This window comes from Euleptes europaea, chromosome 11 (genome assembly GCF_029931775.1).
Source record: "Euleptes europaea isolate rEulEur1 chromosome 11, rEulEur1.hap1, whole genome shotgun sequence".
Lineage (NCBI taxonomy): Eukaryota > Metazoa > Chordata > Lepidosauria > Squamata > Sphaerodactylidae > Euleptes > Euleptes europaea.
Genome location: NC_079322.1, coordinates 7216079 through 7238186, shown reverse-complemented (window position 1 = coordinate 7238186; position 22108 = coordinate 7216079). Strand labels below are relative to the sequence as shown.

Here is a 22108-nt window from a genome sequence, read left to right as displayed (position 1 = left end):
TCTACTGCTCATGCAGGTTTAAGACATAGTAGAGGTGCATAGACTTAAAGCTTAAGGGTAGGTGCATGCAGTGATTAACAGCTTTTAATAGCACACAAATAAATGTAGAATGCAATTTAGAAGAATTCTGAATGCTACCATAGGCCTAACATTTTAAAGTAGTCATGAACTGAGTCCTATTGGGGGAAGAGGTCAAAAAGGAGATTGACCCAGAGAAGTTGGTCAGTTGCCATGGCAGTGAGAGGACACAAAGGCAGGGAACTCTGAGAGGAGGAGCTGAGAGACCACTGAGGATGTTCCCTTGGAGGGAATGTTCTGCCTGAAGGCCAAGGGAAGGCTCAGTCTGACAGGAGGCGACGGGAGCCCCACAAGTGCCAAGTGGTGCTGGGGAGAAGGCATTCTTCCTTTTCTTCTTCCTCCTCCTGTTCTTCTTTCTCCTCCCCCTCCCCAGGGGCCATGTAGGTACAGAATCAATAACTCGGATTTTAAACCAGTTGTTGGGGGGTTGGGATGGGGTACGAGAGAAACAATTCTGAAGGTGTTGGGAAACAAAAAGGAGGAATAAAACGCTTATTATTTGGGTGACTTATGGGTGAAAATATTTCTGTGCGGCATTGATTATGCTCTGAGTGGGCACACAGAGCTCCAGCCTGGGTGAGACCTGACTAAACCCTGCTGTTTTTCTCCAAATCTACTTTTTTGTGTGCTCAGCTTTTAAAAGTCTCCTTAATTCAATTTTTTTTAATTGCCCTTTTCCATGTTGCCAGTATTGAACCCATATTGGGTGCACGTGAACCCAGTATGATCATTACAGTATAGGCTCATTTCATAGATTGTATTCTTAGATGGTGGGGCATATTTGGGTGAGTGGACATAAGTGGGCTGGGCTGACTGAAGGCAAGAGGGGGAGTTACCGAAACTTCCTCTACTGGCAGTTTTCTTTCCCTGGGCAGTCTCCCCGCCTTCGCCATCCTGAGTCTGGAAGTAAGCACAGAGGGAGGCAAGAGTCTTGCTGGGGAAGAGGAGCAGTGAGGGAGTTTAAGCCCCCTGAGGGGCAGGCCAGCCAGCCTAATGACTGAGGAGGGGCTGTGGCTCAGTAGTAGAGCATCTGCCTGGCATGCAGAAGGTCCTAAGTTCAATCCCCAGCATCTCCAGTGGAAAAGGTCAGGATATAGGGAAGTTGAAAGATCTGCACCTGAGACCCTGGTGGACCAGGAGCCTGATTCAGTATAAGGCAGTTTTGTGTGTTATCCTGTTAATGGGATGGACCTTGAGGTGCCATAGACCTAAAACATTCGCAGCTCCCCTTTTGCCTTCCTGGTATCCCACAGGGTGAGAACGTTTGGGTACTAACCCCACCAACCTAAAGTGCTAGCATGGTTCTGAACTAGATTGGGGGAACTTGGTCCCTTTTAGTGCCCTGTTGTTTCTAGATCATTTCTCATAAAGTAACTTATTTTCTTTCAGCAACTTTATAGAAAGAGACCAGGGTTAGCTGTTACCTATGCAAAACTACCTCAAAACATGGACAAAAATCGGTACAAAGATGTTTTGCCTTGTAAGTATTATATATCTCTGTGCAATTTCATTTTATTATCCAAGCAGGTTCTATATGTTACAAAATGACTATTCTGATACTGGTTTTGTTGTTGCTGTTGTTGGTCCATCTGTTTAACTAAAAAAACTGGATATTGTTCCTTTGCATCATTTTTCAAAATCAGTGTGTATTAAGGTACATATTGTGGGGAGCTGATTGATTTCCCACCCCAACATCTTTGATCTAGGTCTTTGTAATCCAGCAGGTTTTTAGAATAATTATTCAAAGAACTGTGAAGTTACATAATTTTACTGTTTGTTGTTTCTTTTCTTTCCCCCCCCTCCCCCAGACGATACCACCCGAGTAATATTAAAAGGAAATGAAGATTATATAAATGCAAATTATGTTAATGTAAGTACTCCAGTCATCTTTTAAATCAATAAAGCATATCATGTGAAAAGAGCAGAGTTTGTAGTGGAATCAAAACACAGATTTCACATACATGCAGCAGTTTTTGATGGGCAGGAGGGGAAAAGCCAGAAATCTTCCTTACTGCTGATATGGATAACTTTCATGAACTAAAATTATTTGGAAGTAACAAGTTGTCCTTACATCTGAAGATTAAGCATGGGTTTGACACCACCATGTCTGTTTATGTTACCATTTAAAATCAATAAGTCGTTTTTGGATACAATAGCTGACATGCTTTCCTCCCTTTCTCTCACTTAGTTGTGACTCTGCTCTTCTGCTTCCCTGGAAGAAATTTTCAGGGCAGCCCCCTGGGTAGGATGGGACAAATGAGGACCGGGGAGGGTGGAATACGTAGCCTGCAGTGTTGAGTAAAACGTTTTTGCAGACTGTGTATAATCAATAACACATGCAAAACAGAGACACTGTCTACTCATTTTGCAAATTCCCCAGAAATCATTCATGGGGATCTCTTTGCAAAAGAATTCCAGTCATTTGCAGGGAATAAATTCCTGCATGTGGCACCTGAATTTTGTTCTGTATCAAAAACTATTGAACAATCCACAGTCTCATCACAGTGTATCTGTGTATGTATGTATTTTAAATTCCTAAATCTGGAATGACAAAATAATATCAGCAATGACTACTAAAAAGAATGAATTTTCCCTGTGAATATTCCTTTTCCTCACATAATGCATTTCCTTGTGTAAATTGGCTCTTTTCTTGCCATTGCAAAGCGTTTTTTGGTAATACTGCCCTTACCTAGATGGCCCAGGCTAGCCCCAACCTCATCAGCTTTCAGAAGCAAAGCAGGGTCTGCCATGGTTAGTACTTGGATGGGAGACCATCAAGGAGGTCCAGGGTCACTCCGCAGATGCAGGCAATGGCAAAACCACCTCTGTCTGTCTCTTGCCTTGAAAACTCCATGAGGGGTCGCTATAAGTTGGCTGTGACTTGACAGCAAAAAAAAAAAAAAGGCAATACTACCGTACTTGAATAATTGTTGGGGTGCAGGGCCATATCCACAGGATAAATTGCTGCACGTGACCATTCACCATATAAGGTGGCCTACTGCATCAGGGCAATTTCAGGCTGTTTCCATAGCATGGCTCTTCATGTGAAGCCAGTCCTCAGCTTTTATTTAGATTAATGCAGAAATGGAATTAAAATGGAATTGCCACTTTCATGCATATGAATAACTTTAATTTTGATGGAGTATTTTGGATTGGTATTTGAGGGCTACTTGAAATGGTCTTTGTAATCTAATTATTGCTGCCCTTGCATTTGTGAACCACTTCTCAAAGCATTGTATGGTAAGAGCCAATGTTACAGAGAGCTTTTCCCTTCCTCTGACAGATGGAAATTCCCCCTGCTGGCCTTGTGAACAAATACATTGCCACTCAAGGTCCTCTCGCGCACACCTGTGCCCACTTCTGGCAGGCGGTTTGGGATCATAGGTTATCGCTGATTATCATGTTAACAACCCTCACAGAACGAGGACGGGTATGTGGAGTTCTCTTGCTGTTTGGTCTATAATGGGTGGGGGGACGAATATTGGGAGTGTGAGAGGCAAGAGAGACCCATATGACAAGAAATGTGCTTTGCTTCGTTGTTCAGCACTTTTGGGAGTTGGTTCCCTTCTCTGTTCTTGTAATGTATCTCTAAGAAATAAATTGTGCTTTGTGGAATTTTGAAGCCTCGTGCTGAAAGTCATGACTATACCTTCTGCACTCACTCTGTGTCAGTTATTTTCTCATGTGCAAACAGGCATGACTTTATAGGGCTTTCTAGCAGGTTCAAGGAACATCAGTAGTAGTGCTTGTTTATAGCATGTGATGTGATCAGAGATCTGCTGATAGTAACAGAATAGCAGGTGGCAGAGGCTTCAGAAAATGAGAGAATGCAAATACACACCAGTTGCTTTGTGCAATCCAACCAAACAGTCCAGGAGGGGCCCTGGGTATACATTTCCAGGGGCATTCTGGAGGGAGATAAAGCCCTTCCCCTTCCTCCATTTAATGGAAACAGGAAAGGTTCTGCTTTTTTACTTTGGCTGGATGAGGGTCAGAGCTTGGAGGCTCTTGTCTCTAATCCAGAGGAATGAGTTTTTCATTGGAGACCTGAGGTCAGGTTCTTCCTTTGTGCCTGAAATAAGTTCCATCTTTCGCAAGTCCTAGGACTTCATTATTCCTTTCTTCAGTCCATACTGATCACATCCTTCAGATCAGAGCTGGAATAAGCTGGATGTGTAGATTGCACATAGCCAGGTGAGCAGCTTCCTAGACTTTGGAGGCCGTGTTGAACCCCTACCATGGCTGTGCTTTGAGACGGATGGGGTGTAAGAATGTGTCTTAGTGTTTCAGTTGGTTTGCAGAGCTCTGGATGAGATGCCATCAAAATGGATCACAGTTCATCCATCTTGGTGTGGCTTTTGCCTCAGCAAGACTTGGAGAGCGAAACACACGAGCCTCATGTTGGCTACGTGCTAAAAGGTCTTTGCCTCGTCAGATGCTGCATGTGGCAGGAAGTCTCTGCTGAGGGTTCCTCTACAGGAAGGACTTTTGTCCCCTGGGGATGCCTGCCTGTCGTGGGTACTACTGTTGTACCTCCTAAAAGACAATAAATGCTGTCTTGCCACCCTCAAAGAAAATGGAGATTTTCTTACCATAAATTCCTGTTCTTAAGGGAAGCACAAGGACACTCTCCTACCTCTTCTTCTTTCACAAGGAGTTAGTCTTCCGAAGGCCCTGTTCCCTGACTAGGTGAGAGGGGATATCCCGAAGGATTATGAATATTGTCTCCCTCAGGAGCTAACAGGTCAATTAAGTGAGCACCTAAAAAGGTGGCGTATTTCTCAAAAATAAAAAGGGGCGTTCCCAGCCCGAAAGGGCTTTGGAGGCTGCCTAAAGGCAGCTCCTTCCCCAGCCCAGCGCGCCCCGGGAACGCCTTCTGGGATGCCAGCACAGGCTTTGACACTGGTGGGATGCTGGCAGAAGGCCCCGTTGGCATCCCAGAGTGGTGCTGCCGCGACAGCACCCAGTGCCCAGCGTTCAGATCACTAACGCTGGTAAGTTGCTCGGACGCCAGTGCGGGGGGCACGAACCCTGACGCAGCGCCTTCCTGGCCTCCTAAGGGCTTTCGCCCTTCAGGTTCAGGAATGCGCTGTTAGTTTTCATGATTATACGGGACAAATTTAGTAAAAAGAATGCAGAGTTCTTTTTTCTTGGCATGTACAATTTATGTTATCATTACTCAAGAACATTAATGAGGTAATATGTTGCCATGTAGAGGCTACTGAATGGAAAATGAGACTATCATGTTATTTCCCCCCCCCCACTTTGTGTTAGACCAAATGCCATCATTATTGGCCCAATCCTCCAGATATCATGGAGTACGGCAACTTCCGTGTCAAGTGTCGATCTGAAGATTGCACCATTGCCTACGTGTTTAGAGAAATGGTTATTACAAATATTGAAGTAAGTGATGGAAACCCAGCTAAGTTTTTGTTGTTGTTGTTGTTGCAAAATGCAATAACGTTGCACTGGAGTATTTTTTTCTAGCGAGTTATATTTAATAGGTTTTAAAAGATTAACCATGTATTTTTTCTAGTTTCTTGTTGTGTGTTCACCAAAAGCTCTGTTAGGGTGTTTTTGTTTTGGTTTTGCTTACAACCGGAAAGTTCACTCCAATATTTGTTGTAGTGTAGTTATGCAGTAACAACTCAATTAGAACATGCTGTGTGCAACTTTTTTGAATTTGTTGTTGTTGCATTCAGCAGCTATAGCTTAGTGCTAACATTTCATGTTTTGTTGCTCATCTGCCCCCTTTGGTATAAAAATAATTTATTGCACAAAGACGTGCTTTGAGCACTTGAAATGTGCTATATGAATGCTAAGATTATGATCGGTATTGTCAAATGAACTCAGTAATAGCCATTCTCGCTCTGAGAGAGAAGGGCATCTATGATTGGGTGTTTCGGCTTCGCTTGCTTCGGGAGGCAGGACCTTAAAAAACTTACACTCCCACTTCCTGTCTCCTGGGAAACGCCCCCTTCTTCTCCAGTTCTTTCCTGCCTCGCTATCGGGAGAGCGTGTTTTTTCAGCTCTCTGCAGCAGCTTTAGGAAAGGTCCTTTTTTCTTATCAGATTCTTCTTATCTAAATCTCATCTACTTATCTCTATTCTAATCTATCTTAATCTACCCTTCCTTGACTATTTAACCTCTGTTTAGGCTGTTACTAGAGGGTAACGGTCGAGTAGTGAGTTCCCGCCAGAACAAAATGGTGGAGGATCACCCTACCAATACATCGCCCAGGGCGATCTGGATCCCTCTCTGCTCAGACCAGCTGTAGGAGGAGACCAGCCCTCTTGCAGCTATTTATCAGACGCTAAGAAAAAAGCTGCGCCTAGGAAAAAGAAAATTGGGTCAGCGCACGGGAAAGCGGCCAAGCGCCTCCTCAACGCCGCCCGTGGTCACAAAGCCCCGAAGGTGCCGAAAATGAGCGCATCTCCGCCTCAGCTCCAAAGCGCTCAGGGACACACAGCGGCACCGACCGCTCCGTTCCCAGGCCCCCTGTACGAGCACACAACGGCTACATCCGTTCCGTCTCTAGCCCGCGGCGCGGAGTACACAGTGGCGGCAGCCGCTTCGTCTCCACGCGATGGCGCCGCTTCAGCCTCGCAGGGGCCAGCCGCAGAAGTCTCCATTGGTAAAGTACCTACACCGCCGGTTCCCATGGGGGCGGGGGGACTGGAATTCTTAAGGGCAGAGTTGTCTGCCTTAGTGAGGGATTCATTTGCTGAGGGTCTGAGAATGGTCAGCTTGTCTTCCCCAGCCCCTTCCCGCAGCCCTTCTACTTCGCGGGACCCTTCCCCTTCTCACCACCAAAAGGGGGCGGATTCGCGCGCCAAAAGTAAAAAGAGAAAGCATTGCCTTACAAAGGCTGATCTGAAGGCTCAATCTGTTTCCTTTTTGGAGCAGAGGGAACCCGATACCTCTCCCTTTTCCACGGATGACGAAGGAAGGGAGAGAGAGAAAGGCGATCTCTCTTCTAGTGAAGAGGAGGGGGGTGCAGAAAATAAGCAAAACAGAATTTTTAATGCTGCTGATTTCCCCTCACTTCTGACTAAAATCCTGGCGGCCTTAGATCTGTCGGAGGAGGCCGCAACTCCCTCTACTGGTAAGGGAAAAGGGTCAAGGGAATTTTTTCATATGAATGACTCCCCTTCCAATTTCATCCCTGTTCCAGATTATTTCACTGGCCTAGTTAAGTCCGAATGGGCTAAGCCACTGGGGGGAAAAAGGGCCCCTCAATTCACCAAAGAGTTTTACAACTTGGCAACTACCTCAGCCAACCTGCTTCGGGTCCCCACAGTTGAATCCCCTGTTTCAGCCCTGCACTCTGCAGACTTGGCTACGGAAGAGGGCCAGGTAATGATTAGAGACCCTGTTGATCGCAAGGTTGATCTAGCCTGTAAACGTTCCCATGAAGCCTCAGCACTAGCTACCAGCGTGTCCATTACTTCGCCTTAGTCTCTAGGGCGGCTATTGTTTGGGTCAGGAAGTTAGTCCAGCTTATACCTGAAGACAATAGGAACGCTCTTGAGGGGGTGTCAAGAATACTTAAAGCGGTTTCCTTCCTGGCCAATTCCTCTTTGGATGCCATGGTCTTTTCCGCCAGAGCCTTGGCCACCTCAGTGGCAGCTAGGAGGGCCATGTGGATCCGCCCTTGGCAATTTGGGCACCGGTCCAAAATCATTCTGATGGGCTACCCATATCAAGGTGGCAAGTTGTTTGGGGAATCTTTAGAATCTATCTTAGTTGAAACCAAAGATAAAAAGAAGGCCCTCCCCAAGGTCCTAAGCAAAGATTACAAATATCACAGCCAGACTCCCTTTCGGTCCTTTCATGCCCTGTTGCATTGCAGACCTGACAATAGAAGAGGCCAATGGATATCACAGCGTGGGTCCTTTCGTAGGGGAGGTCATTTTTCCAGATCCTCCCTCTTCACCAATACTGAGTCAGATAGAGGGGACAAAGCCCCATGTCAGCCCAAACAATGACTTCCTCCTGCAGCCTGTGGGGGGCAGGCTCAAGTTTTTCCAGGAACAATGGTCCTCCTCCCATCCAGACCCCTGGGTTTTGAAAATAGTGACACAGGGCTACCAAATAGAATTTTTCAGGGATCCTCCAGACTGTGTGGTGCCTTCCCCACGTCCCATGAACAAAGAGAAACAGCTCAGAACGTTGGCGGCCATACATCACCTTGTGGACATCTGTGCCATAGAAGAAGTCCCTCCGCTGGAGAGAAGATCTACTCTATCTTCTTTACAGTGCCAAAAAGAGACGGCAATTGGCGAGCCATTCTCGATTTAAAATTTCTAAACAAATTCATCTATTGAAAAATGTTCCGCATGGAGACTTTGAAGTTGATCTCAGAGGCCCTCAGACCGGGAGACTTCCTCACCTCAGTGGACCTCAGGGAAGCACATCCCAATCCACCCTTCACACCGCAGATTTTTGCACTTCCAGTTTCACCATCTACACTACCAGTTCACAGCCCTCACGTTTGGTCTTACCTCTGCCCCGCGAGTGTTCTCCAAAGTGATGATAACTTTGGTGGCGCTGGCTCGCAAGAGGGGCATCACCCCTATCTGGACGACCTCCTGATTTGTGCTTCATCAGAACGGCAGAGCCAAGAACACACAGCTATGGTGCTGCAGATGCTCACAGAGCATGGCTTCCTGACAAACTTCGAAAAGAGTCAGTTGACTCCATCACAGCACATCCGACATCTAGGAGTCTACATCAATACCTCCACCAACCTTCTCATCTTGCCAGAGGACAAGATCTGCAAAATATGCGAGATCTCCAAGAAGACGATCGCCGCCAAATCATCTCGGCTAATGCTTCTGGCCAAACTCCAAGGCATGATGATAGCCTGCATCCAATCTGTGCAGTGGGCCAGACTGCATGCGAGACCTCTTCAGGGCTTCCTTAACTCTTACCAAAAAGACATCACACGAAAGCGGGACAAACTCCTAGTCGTCCCAGAACAAGTGAAGTCCAGCCTCATCTGGTGGTCGGAGCCCAACAACCTATCCAGAAGGCTTCCTTTCATCAGGCCCACACCGACGGAGATTTTTACAGATGCCTGTCTCTCAGGATGGGGAGCCAACTGGAACTCCAGAGAAAGGAAACTTCATATCAATGCCCTCGAGACCAGAGCCGTCCTAAAGGCCTTGAAATTCTTTCAGTCCCAGATCCGGTGTGTGGACCTCCTGGTCAGGACAGACAATGTGGCCACAAAGGCTCACATCAACAAACAGGGGGGGTCCCGCTCGGCGGTACTCAGCAGGGAAGCCAGACATTTGATGCTCTGGGCCGAAGCCAACCTGTCCTCCATCACTGCAGAACACATTCAAGGGACCTTGAATGTGCAAGTGGACTGGCTCAGCAGGGAAACCCTGAGCGAAGCAGAGTGGTGTCTCCACCAAGAAGTGTTCCACCAGATCTCCCTACGATTCGGTCATCCAAAGGTGGATCAGTTCGCATCACACAGAAACCATCAACTTCCCAGGTTCTACTCCAGATACAAGCAGAGCGGAGCAGAACAGACTGACGCACTGGTGTCTCCATGGCCGAGAGAGCTTCTCTATGCCTTTCCCTCTCTACCCTTAATTCCACGGGTGTTACGTCACATTCGGGGTCTACGGGCATCGGTGATCCTTGTTGCTCCTTATTGGCCACGTCAGCCTTGGTTTCCAGTCCTGAGAGAACTGTCCACCCAGGAGCCTTGGAGACTACCGGACAGGGAAGATCTTCTGCATCAAGGGCCGATCTTTCACCCCAACCCAGGATGGTACAAGCTGACCGCCTGGGCATTGAAAGGGACAGGTTCCTAGGCTTAGGCTACTCTCCAGATATTACAGACACCATCTTAGCGTCTCGGAGACCTTCGACGATCAGAATATATAATTCCTCCTGGAAAGCCTTCGCCAGATGGAGTCGTCGTAAACACGTCAACCCACTAAAACCACGTCTGTCAGATGTTCTAGCCTTTCTACAGGACGGGCGTAAACAGGGACTGAAGGTTTCCACACTACGCCGGCAGTTGGCCGCCATTGCCACCATAGTTCCCAAGATCTCAGGTTTTCCAATTGCCAAACATCCTCATGTCCAGGCCTTTTTGAGGGGTGTAGCATTAATTTCTCCACCTGTTGTCCATAGGTTTCCGACATGGAGTTTACATACGGTCTTAACAGCATTAACCAAACCCCCATTCGAACCCCTTCGCCAAGTGGAGCTTACTTGGCTCCGCATGAAGACACTATTTTTAACGGCAGTGACATCAGCTCGACGTGTTTCAGAGCTTAGCGCCTTGTCAGTCAGACCAGGCCTGTGTACCTTCCACGCAGATAAGGTGGTGCTTAGGCCAGACCCGTCCTTCTGCCCAAAAATTAATTCTAGGTTTCATAGGGAACAGGAAATAGTTTTGCCTTCCTTTTGTCCTCACCCAAAAACATTAAAAGAGAAAGAATGGCATTCCCTAGATTTGAGATGTGCCTTGCGAATTTACATTAGACGCACAGGCCCCTTTAGAACATCAGATGCTCTCTTTATCAATCTCTCCCCGCCCAACAAAGGGAAAGCCATGTCACAGGCAGCTATTAGCAGAACCATCACGAAGTGTATTTCTCAGGCATACCTAACAGTTCCACCAAGAATCACGGCCCATTCATTCAGGAACGCGGCCACCTCTACAGCCTTTGACCGCAGGGCCCCCTTGGAAGAAATATGCAAGGCTGCAACGTGCTCCTCCATCTCCACATTCGTTAGGCACTATAAATTAAACTTGTACGCTTCAGCGGATGCCGCCTTTGGTAGGCGCGTCCTTCAGAGCGTACTACAGGACGTCTAAGCCCACCCTATAGGGGACAGCTCTGGTATGTCCCAATCATAGATGCCCTTCTCTCTCAGAGCAAGAACAAGCCTTGATTACTTACCATGAAGGCTCCTTCTGCTCTGAGATACGAAGGGCATCTCCCCGCCCAGACGTCCTGGATCAGTTAGTTCCTGAAAGGGATTAGTATAACGTTAGACAGTACCTCGTTAGTTCTGTTACTTCCTTCTCTGTCTTCCGTTATTGTGTTATGCCATGACTCATATCTGCAAATACTGTTACTCCTTGTTATTCCTTGTTGTTCATAACCTGTTTTTTCTAAGTACTACCTTCCTGGGGGACTTATGTTTGAGCCCGTTAGCTTCTTGGAAAGTTTTGAACTGGAGAAGAAGGGGGGCGTTTCCCAGGGGACAGGAAGTGGGAGCGAAAGTTTTTTAAGGTCCTGTCTCCCGAAGCAAGCGAAGCCGAAACACCCAATCATAGATGCCCTTGGTATCTCAGAGCAGAAGGAGCCTTCACGGTAAGTAATCAAGGCTCATTCAGCGTTCCTTTTCTTTAAGAATTGCTTTCTGTAGGACTGAGAAAGGAAAGCGCTGCAGAACTTGATCACAAGTTTAACTACTAACAGTCGATTCTAAGAGGTAAACTGTATTGAGAAAGCATCTTGGAAAACACTTGTAATGGAACCCCACTGTGCCATGGGCGACTCCTGGGTTAGAATAGTCTGTATGGGACATCATTCTGCCTTGATAACAACTGAATTATGACAATGTGTTCAAGATAATTGGTCTCTAAGGATAAAAGGACTATCCTTAGAATTACAGCAGTTGTACTTCTAGGATCATTTTGTGGAGCACAGAAAACATTCCAGATAAGAACCCCCAGAAGAGCTATTTTCAGCAGGGCTACTTTGACATAGAGCTACTGATACACAGCTGCTCTGAAGAACAGGAAAAGGTTCAGACAATGGATTCTCTCAATAATAGACCAGAAGCCAATTTGTGAAATCTTTTGTGAGATTTCAGCTATTGAATTCCGTGAGTTTGAACTGGCAATTACATAACTAATGCCTGATATGAATGTTATCTTCCTACGGGTAACCTATGGTGAAAACATTGATGCATTTCAGACTGAGGAAGAACACACAGTCACTCATCTCCAGTACGTGGCTTGGCCGGATCATGGCGTTCCGGATGATTCCACAGACTTCTTGGAATTTGTGACCTACATGAGAACAAAGAGAGTAGACAACGAGCCAGTTCTTGTTCATTGCAGGTACTAGTCATCATTGTGCACAAAAGCGTTTGACCCACTTGCCTATGATAATACTGGAGTGTGTGTTTAAGTACACTGTAACTGTAAGTTAATTAAAGCTGTTTTGTATTATTTCAGGTTTGTTTGAGGAGATGTTAGAGCCCAGCTGGGCAAGACATTGGTAGAGCCATGAACAGGCCATGCATTTTTTTTTAACGGAGCATATACCCAGCATTTTTTTTAAAGGAGAGGGGTTAAACAGCTTTGCCCCCCCCCATCCTAACCAGGACATTGTACAGCTGCTATTTCCTTCCATTCACAGGTTCCCGTGCATCTCACCTAGCCTGGTCCCCTACCTTGGAGGGGGGTGGGAAACTGCAGAGATGAAGCACAGGGTGTTGGGTGAGGGGCTTAGGTCACATTGCTGGGAAGGAAGGGCCGAAGTTCTACACCAGAGCAAGAAAAGTACTTCATGAGATCACATGAAAACTCTGTTTCAGTACCCAATTTCTAACAGCAACCAGCCAGATGACCCTGGAAACTGACAAGCGGGGCATAAAGGTGATAGACCTCTGCTCTTTGTCACTGAGATCAAAGTACTTGTTGGTGTCTTGGTGGTGTATTATTTATAAGCATGGCATTCCATTTAGCTGATATGGCTCAAAACTGTTAATTCACTTTAAAGGTACAAGCACTGGGTCATTACTGACTCATGGGGGTGAAACGTCACATCCCCACTTTTACTAGGCAGACTGTGTTTATGGGGTGGTTTGCCATTGCCTTCCCCAGTTGTTTATGTTTTACCCCCAGCAAGCTGGGTACTCATTTTACCGACCTCAGAAGGATGGAAGGCTGAGTCAACCTTGAGCCAGATACATGAAACTGACTGGTGTCAGGTTCGAACTCAGGTTGTGAGCAGAGCTTCAATTGCAGTACTGCAGCTTACCACTCTGTGCCACAGGGCTCCTTGTTGATTCACTTATCCTCTATGAATTCACCCAGTCCTGGACTCCTTAGCACCTTTCAGTACTGTATGCCATGATATCCTTCTGGACCATCTTTTCAGGTTGGGAGTGGGAAGCACCATTTTGTAGCGGCTTCCTACCTGGAAGATTGATTTCAGAATGTGATGCTGGGGGACAGCTGCTCAGCCCTTTGTCCTGTGGGGACCTGCTTGATTCCATCTTGTCCCCCATGCTTTTCAACATGGACATCTAGCTGCCGGGTGAGGTCATCTGGAGCTTTGGTCTGAACAGGTGGTGCTCAGCTCCATGTTGCCCTTCCAGCGGATCCCAGGGCAGCTGTAGAAATTCTGAATCAGTTCTGGGGTGGATGTAGGCTAATAAACAGAAGCTTAACCCCAATAAGCTTGACATTCTACCAGTGAGCGGAGGGACTGATCTAGGATGTAAGGTGTTCCCAGTTCTAGATGTGAGTGGACTGTTCATGAAATAACAGGTCCATAGCTTGGGGATATTCCTGACCTGGACCCAGGCCAATTGCTGGATAAACAAGTGACAGCTGTGACCAGGAGTGCCTTTTACCAGCTTTGACTGGTTATTCAACTTTAACCTTTCCTGGGCAGGGAAGATCTGGCCATCATCATGCATCCTCTGGAATCAATTTGCTCTTTGTGGGGCTGCCTTTGAAAAATGTTCAGAAACTTAAGTGGGCCACAGAATGCTACCATCAGAGTGTTGACAGGAGTGCTCTGTAGGAACTCTCCCCCTCCAGTCTTGGGTCACCTACGCTGGCTCCCAATTTGTATCCATGTGCAATTCAAGGTGTTGGTGTGACCTTTAAACCATATATAGTTTGAAACCAGTATATCTTAAGGCCTGCCGATTCCCATACGGCTAAGGATCTTCTTCAGAGGACCTGGTTTAGGTGCTCCCTCTCCCCGCCTTTTGAAGTTAGATGGGTGGCAACCCAAGAGAGGGGCCTTCTTGGTTGTAGCACCAAAATTATGGAGTTCTCTCCTCAGGGAGATTCATCTTCTCCCTTCTGACACCGTCTTCTGCCAGCAGGTGAAGACTTCTTCATTTCCTCTGGTGTTTCTAAGCACTCTCCTAACCCTATGTTTTGCTATTTTTGTGTTTTATTATTATGGTACTTTTGGTTTGAATTGGTTGTATTCTGCTATTTTTATAATATTTTGTTCTTAATTTGTTAGCTGCCTTGGCAACCCTGACTGGGCAGAAAGATGGGATATAATTTTAAAAAATAAATAAATAAAGCTGTTGTTAGTAGCTAGCGCTATATCTTGTGGAAGTAAATTCCATAAATTAAAGGTACACTGGGCTTGTGCCAAGTTTTTTGGGTCCCAGGAAAGAGACCCATAGTTGTCTCCTGCCCTTTCCAAAAGGGGTGTTGTTCACCAACACATATTCCAATATGGCATATGCCATCCCTGACCAATAAATCCTTCTGCTGTTTACACAGGACAAGAAAATCCATCTTTTAAAGGACAACAATGGCCACACGAAATGGCAAAATTCTAAAAGTGGGAGACATTTCAGTCTCCCGAGGCCAGTCTGTTGTCTGAGTCACAATAATACATCAGCAGAATGGCTTCAGAGAAAGGCTCTAGCATGAATCAGGCAGGAAACCTCGTCTTAACCGTGGTTTTCCTTTCTCGGTTCTACTCTGCTGCTCCACAAAATAAGAAATATTAAGTACAATATTTAATTTGAATAACTTTAACCAATAATTCTTTAACGAATAATTCTTAAAACATATGCCTCTTGTGCATTTTCCTCTTGCAAACGTGCAAAGGACAGGTTTCTGAAATGATTTTATGTGTATTCAGTCTCCCTTTTTGTGTTTTCAAGAGATTTCTAGGCTAATGAAGTGTCAAGGTTGTGATAACAAGAATTCAGTACAAAGCAAATGCTTTTAAAAAAAATTTAATGCACTGTTGTTGGTTACATCTTGCAGTGCTGGAATAGGCCGGACTGGAGTATTGGTTGCTATGGAAACAGCTATGTGCTTAATTGAAAGAAACCAACCTGTTTATCCACTGGATATTGTACGCAAAATGCGAGAATATCGTGCTATGATGGTGCAGACATCGGTAAGGACACGGGTCTCTGTCCGATTTGTGTGCTGAACTCTCCCCCCTCCCCCCGTTTCAGTATTGTTTGGTGTCTTATAAAAAACTGGCTGATTTGCAAGATCACATACCTTGCTTTCCTGGTGTGCAAATGGACATTATTTTCAACAAATGTTAACACATTTCTATATTTTTATTATTTTTATTAAGAGAGGTAAGAGATAAATATCTCTCAGATGAAAAGTATTTCAAGTATGTACATGTTATCAGTGGTATCTTACATTAGGGATTTGTAGAGTGCAGAAAGCTCATTTGCAAAATAAGTAACTGCCTTGAAATAACATACAAAAGGCACAACAGACAGTGTTTCCCCGTGACTGTGATCATAAATAAAACAAGATAAAAGTTTCTGAAATTTATACCTGTATATCGGCATGCCCTGGCCTGGATGGCCCAGGCTAGCCTGATCTCGTCAGATCTTGGAAGCAAAGCAAGGTCAGTCCTGGTTAATACTTGGACCAATGAAGCCCCAGGTCACTAAGCAGAGGCAGGCAGTGGCAGACCACTTATGTTTATCTCTTGCCTTGAAAACACCATGAGGGGTCCACATAAGTCAGCTGTGACTTGATGTAGGGGTGGGGGAGAAAGAAATATAGGCTGCAGTCCTTCCTGGAATGTTGATATCAGAAGGTGGTGCTGTGTCAAAGGAACGTTGCTTGCACCAGGGGAAGGTGTTGATGTTAGTGGAACAGAGCTCTAGAATCTTATCCAAGTGATGCGTGTCCCCTGTCAGTGAAAGATATTTCAGTGAAAATCAGTTGTGGCAGTCATCTAATAATAAAATTGCAACATACTTTTTTCCTTGCAAAGGAGGTCTATTTCAGGTAGGACTGGGCATAAGCTTATGTCGGTCATTTGGACAACAGGATCTTACTGAGCTGTAGATTATTGTAAGCATAACCTTCTGGTTTAACAAGGAAATCTTCCTTGCAAGTGATTGAAACGACTTCTGTTAAAGATGGTTACATAAACTTCGTATATGTAGGGATGTCAGTCAGAGGTGCAACTTGCCATTTGCACAAGGTAAACAGGAGTTGGCCCAGGTAAGCATGTGGCACATGTTAAAATAAAACTTCATATTGTTGGTCTATAATACGTTTCTTGCCAATTAATAGAGTCTCAAGATGGCATACAGCAAATTAAAAACAATGCCAATGTTCACTGAACTGCTTAGGGCTGTGGCAACTGTGCACGCCCTTTCTTATTTCAGTTCTTAACAGGAAGTGGGGAAAAGCTGATAGTGTTGTTTTCAACCTTATACAACTTCTTCCTTGATTAATAAACCTGATTAATAACCCTGATTAATAAACTATATTAATTCTGTCTGTTTATTATTTATATTTATTCAGTGCTGATGTTAAAGATAAAGGCATCATAGCTGAATATTATACCACATTCTATGCATTAAGTTAAATCATTTTAACTCCCCCCCCTCTTTATATTGTACAGAGTCAATACAAATTTATCTGCGAAGCTATTCTTCATGTTTATAAAGAAGGACTCGTTGGCCCGCTGGATACCAGTTAGCATCGCTGAAGAAGTGGAGTTCATCTTCCTACTAATGCATGAATCAAGCCCAGGGGGTTTATGATTTGTTAGTTGTAGTGGAGTTCGCCAAGGCTCTGGAAAACCAATAAGCAAGTTTGTACTCTGGCACTTTAAAAATCTGTAGAAAATCACTGGACCTTGTTCTGTATATAGGAAAAGGTAGGAACATTTGCACGCTGAAACCAAGGAAATCTTCTGTATGCACCTTCTGTTGCCTTAAAACATTGTCCTGTAAAAGGTTACTGTAAGTCCAGTCCTTATGATTCTAAACTGGAAAAGAAAAGCCAGCAATACCAGTGGAAAAGCAGCCTGATGACGGGAAGTGCCAAGGTGCCTTCGTCACCCAGAGAGCCACGTGCTCCGCAGCTCACACAACTAAATGGGATCCTTCAGTAAGCAGGGATCAGTGGAAAGACTGTTTAGTTTGTCAAGCTTTTTCCTAAAATGGAATGCCAAGGGCTGCCACGTAAGGGCTGGAGGGATGACCCCGTAACTTGTGTCAATATGCGCCACAACCACAGCCTAGATGGCTTGATGCTCAGAGTAGTACAGTCAGGCCGCTTTCTGTGAGAGAAACGGCAGCCTTCATCTTCCAGTGGTGGCTTTTTTTACATGTTCTCTCTTTGTACTTCTAGTTCATTTTTCTGGACATTTGATAATCTTGAGCACAGACTGACAATGTTTTATAAATTGAATCGGTATGATTGACTTTTCTGTCTGTTTCAAAGTCTGGTTGTGAGTTTTGTGATGTAGATAGCACCTAATTGTTGCACACAGCTGCTAAAGTGTCTTTCCTGTTAGTGTAAACTTGTGTTAATCCCATGCTGGAGAACTGCTGAAATGAAAATACTGTTGCTGCTAAAAATGTTCTAGTATTCAGATGCTAAAACACTGGAGTTCTTTGTCCTTGGTAGAAAAAATTGTTCTACTTCAGTTGCGAACGAGTTCCTCCATCGCTTTTGTGGCACAGATGCTGGCGCAAACCCACACTCCTGTGGGTGGCTCCCAGAACACCCTGCTCAAATGGGGGCACTTTTGTAACACAGGTGTGCTGGATTTCCTGGGTGTTGAAGGCTAGCATTCCCCACCCATTGATATCCCCTGCTGCTTGCGTATCCACAGGATTTGGCTGACACATGGATACACGGAAGGAACACACAACCTGTCCTTGGAATGCATTGCTGTAAGGGGAGCAGAGCTGCAGACAATTAACTGTCCTCCTTTCAACAATCTCTTCAGAAAACATTTTGCAATGTGTTGGCTCATCACACTGCTAAATTGAACAGAAAAAGAAGAACCACAAAAAAAAAAAACCTCAAAAACAAAGAAGTTGCAGAGAAACAATGTATGCAAATGTGTATTAGCAAAAGTAAATACAAAATATCTCTTGTCTATATTAAATACATAAATAAAATACAAAATATCTCTATATAGAATACATAAATAAAATTAAAATATAAAATAGGGTCGCCATGAGTTGAAAGCAATTTGACAGCGCTTAACACACACAACTCACATATAAAATACCAAGTTAATTCAGAACTACAAGACCAACAAAATATCTCTTTATACATAAAACCTCAAAAACAAAATCAGAAATGCATGACCAGACACATTTTGACCAAGCCTTCAGTGGTCATCCAATATAAACAATACACCACAATGAAACATTACCAGGATACAAGAAATATGTACTGAGCAGGGCTGCTCTGCAGAGCAATATGTAACTCTAAAAAATAAATAAAAATCTTTTAAAATTTTTTAATAATTACCAGTTAAATACACTTCTATAAAATTTAAAAGAATTTAATCAATTACCTTATCCTGGAAGCAATGTTATGTAGCAAATTGCCTCTACAGGAAAAAAAACACTTGTTCTAACACCCTAAGAATAAGTTAGAAACAATTTAATTAAAAATAATTGAAGATTAAAAAAAACACATTTTATAAATAAAGAAAAACCATTCAAACCAGTGCTGGCTCCCACCCACCCCCCTCCATACAATGGTATTCTTTTACCTGTCAGATAACAAGTGTAGCCAAAATGCTAACATGGCAGTGAATAGATAAAGAGTCTTAATAGTCTTAGTACAAATATCTGTGGTAACTAAAGATAATCACAGTCTTTAAAAGAATATACTTGACATAGGATTAGATAAAGAACTCCTAAAATTCACTGTATAAACATCTGTGGTAACTAAAGATGGCCATACATTCAAACACCTTAAAGGAATATAATGCAACATAAAAATCAAATAGCAAACTATTACAAAGACCTAAATATCTTGGGAATTTAATCAGAGATATTTTGTATTTACTTTTGATAATATGAATTTACATATATTGTTTCTCTGCAACTTCTTTGGTCATCACACGACTAACGCATTATTTGTCATTACCTGGCCGAGCCACAAGTCCCCGCTCCCCTCCCCCCTCCCTTTTGTCCTTTTCCTTTTATCTCCTATTCAGCTAGATGCTCTCTCCTGTCATTCAAACTATCGCTGGCCAGTCTGTCTGAACTGGCAAACGACACAAGGAGTGTTTGTCCTGCAAACCAGGCTCATCAAACTGTAGGAAAGCAATCCTGGTCTGATGGGAACCGTTCAGTATAGTTTGCCAGTTCAGGTGTAGTACAGTTTGCACTGAAGAAGCAGTAACTCAGTGTGGGAGAGGCCAAGCGGAGGATGTGGCAGGGGAACGCAAGCCTGGCTCTCGATCCTAACACACAAGACCGTTCAGTGTCGTGCATGAAGAAACTGTATGTGATTTTTGGCCTGTTGATGAGCTGCGTGATGAAAGGCACAGGGCACAATAATTAGTGGGTAGTTCCTGCAGATTTGGGGGTTTCTTTCTATTTGTAAATGGCCACATCCGAAATTTACTGACATGGGCTCACAACCATCATGGGGTGAGCAACTTTAGAGTAGCAGCCGCAGTAAAGAGGCAGTGTATGGACTGGCCTTGCTAAGCAGGATGAATGTAATGCTGAAATTTATCGGAATGGATGTGAAAAAGTCTATGTAAAGTAAGAATAAGTTGTGCATTGGTGATTCACTTTAAGATACACTGGTCTCCGTTTCATTTCAAAGGGGATAATTGGTGCAAACTGCGACTGTCTGGCAGTTTTTTGGACTTTTTTCCTTGTTGATAATTCATCCATTGGTTAAAGAATACATTCTATAAGGATTTATAAAATTAGGTTCAAAACTGTTTCTGAAGAAATATGTCTAGAAATTTGAAAAACATTGTGTATATACTCTATGAAATTTTACTTTTGCTCTTCAGTATGCGGGATTAAACTGCCGATGTCTTGTGGTCACAATCACATAAGGGTCTGAGGGTTTACAGTTTGGAATCAATGTTGGTTTGAAAATTGATGTAATGCTTGATAAAAAGTGACCACCGTTCTGAAATCTGACAGCGTCATGGGTCTTTTTCAAGGGGTCTGTTTCTCTTAAGTGGATGCTTGTGGCTAACTATGGACTGCATATGTTGGAAAGGCAACCGGTTGCTTGTCAAGAAATTCTTTATTCATAGTTCGTTATTCTGAATTACTGTTATCTGGTAGAGGCACTGGAAATAATGCACAGGGAAATTCCACCCCAGTTTTGGGCAGACTGCATAGAGAAGAGGCTCAACAACTTACAATAGGGGTCCCCAGACTTTTTGAGCTTGTGGGCACCTTTGAAATTCTGATACGGGGTGGTGAGTGCACCCACAAAAATGGCTGCCGTGGGAGGTGCAGACACACAGGAAACTCAAGTGCAGGGGATAAGAAGGGTAATTTTTAAAAATACACTGGAAAAAAAGGAGTGAGAAATAATAAAACCAACACTGGGGTGACACCTGCTCATGAAACATTTTTAAAAATATACACAGCCAATTAGATCTCCAATGGCCAATCAGAAGCCCTGCTGGGCAGGAACCCCGCCTGGCTATGCCCACTTTTCTAAAAACACTTGGTGGGCTCCAGGAAATCTTTCAGCGGGCACCATGTTGGGGGATCCAGGAGTTAGAATAATGGCATGTGCACATTAGTAAATGTTGTCCATAAAGTACAGCTACTTACTGCATAGTTTTCTTTCTATAATCAGAAAAGCATGAAACAACCACTCAAAAATATGCTGATGCTGGGGTGGTTTTTGGCCCAGCCAGTGGGGGGAAATAGCTCATGAGTTTTCGCAGAGAAAAACTGATCTAGGGAAGCACTGAAGTTAAGTGTTAGTGATAAAAATTTTAAGCTGATGGCAGTACGGGGGGCTTCATTGGAAAACATTTACCTTGGCACAGACAGATACCTTCTTGGGGTAGAAAAAGAACTCAAAATACCAATAGAGTTCAATAATAGATGTTTCCTTTTACGGTTTATTTTGTTTTTCTGACATCTTGGATTCAAACAGCCCATTCCTGAAAGGGGGGGGTAGATCCATGGCGGCCAGAAGTGACACTGCCGCACCACCATCGACCTCATTTACAACTCCTTAGGAGAAGTGTTGCACTAGATAATGCATTTGCAAGAGAAAGTGGGTGGAAAATTTTGGGTTCCTCTCAAAGAGGAGGCATTCATATCTGAATCGGGGTCTGAATTTGCTCTAGTCATATCTCTGCTGTTTTACAGGCGATTGAAATTGTCCTCAGTCCCTTATCCAGAGAGCCCAGCCAAGGCTGTTTTGAAACTGGTGCCATTAATAAATGTAAATAAATATGCACTGCGTTCTCTGATTGCATCTAGGTTGGATTACTGTAATGCGTGGTGTACATGGGGGCTGCCCTTGAAAACTATCTGGCACTTCAGCTGGTCTGAATTGTTGCAGCCAGGATACTATCAAGGGATTGTATCACCCCTGTGCTGAAAGATCTGCAATGGCTGACCATCTGTTTCTGGACATAATTCAAAGTGCTGGTTTCTACCCATAAGGCCCTAAACAGTTTGGGGCAAGGGTACTTGAAGGAACGGCTCCTCCCCCGTAGTGCCAGCTGTTCTGCTAAGATCCTCCTCACAAGCCCTCTTCTCTGTGCCCCTGCCTGCCGAAGGGAGGGAGGTGGCAACAAAAGACGGGGCTTCTTCAGTGGTGGAACCCTTGCCTGTGGAATGCCCTTCCTCTTGAGGCTCACCTGGGCGCCTCACCTACTTTCTTTCAGGCACCAGGCCAAATTGTTTCTTTCCTTTCATTATAGAGTTGACCCTTTAAAACTGTTTTTACAGTCTGCCTCTGGCCTGAGAACTGTTTTACGAGAATCATTTTAGGCTGCTAAATTCTTTGTGCTTTTTTTATGCTTTGGCTGGG

General features: G+C 44.4%; 1 protein-coding gene across 2 annotated transcripts in view; it reads left to right on the top strand.

Annotated features, from left to right (window-relative positions):
* PTPN3 (protein tyrosine phosphatase non-receptor type 3) overlaps positions 1-16799 on the top strand; it is a 164296-nt gene extending 147497 nt beyond the window's left edge. For both annotated transcript variants that reach the window (XM_056857321.1, XM_056857320.1), the window contains 7 exons: positions 1468-1558; positions 1887-1948; positions 3362-3508; positions 5353-5481; positions 12036-12181; positions 15098-15233; positions 16722-16799. In XM_056857321.1, coding sequence (XP_056713299.1) covers positions 1468-1558; positions 1887-1948; positions 3362-3508; positions 5353-5481; positions 12036-12181; positions 15098-15233; positions 16722-16799 — 789 coding nt within the window. The remainder of the gene's footprint in view (positions 1-1467; positions 1559-1886; positions 1949-3361; positions 3509-5352; positions 5482-12035; positions 12182-15097; positions 15234-16721) is intronic.
* Positions 16800-22108: the final 5309 nt, after the last annotated feature.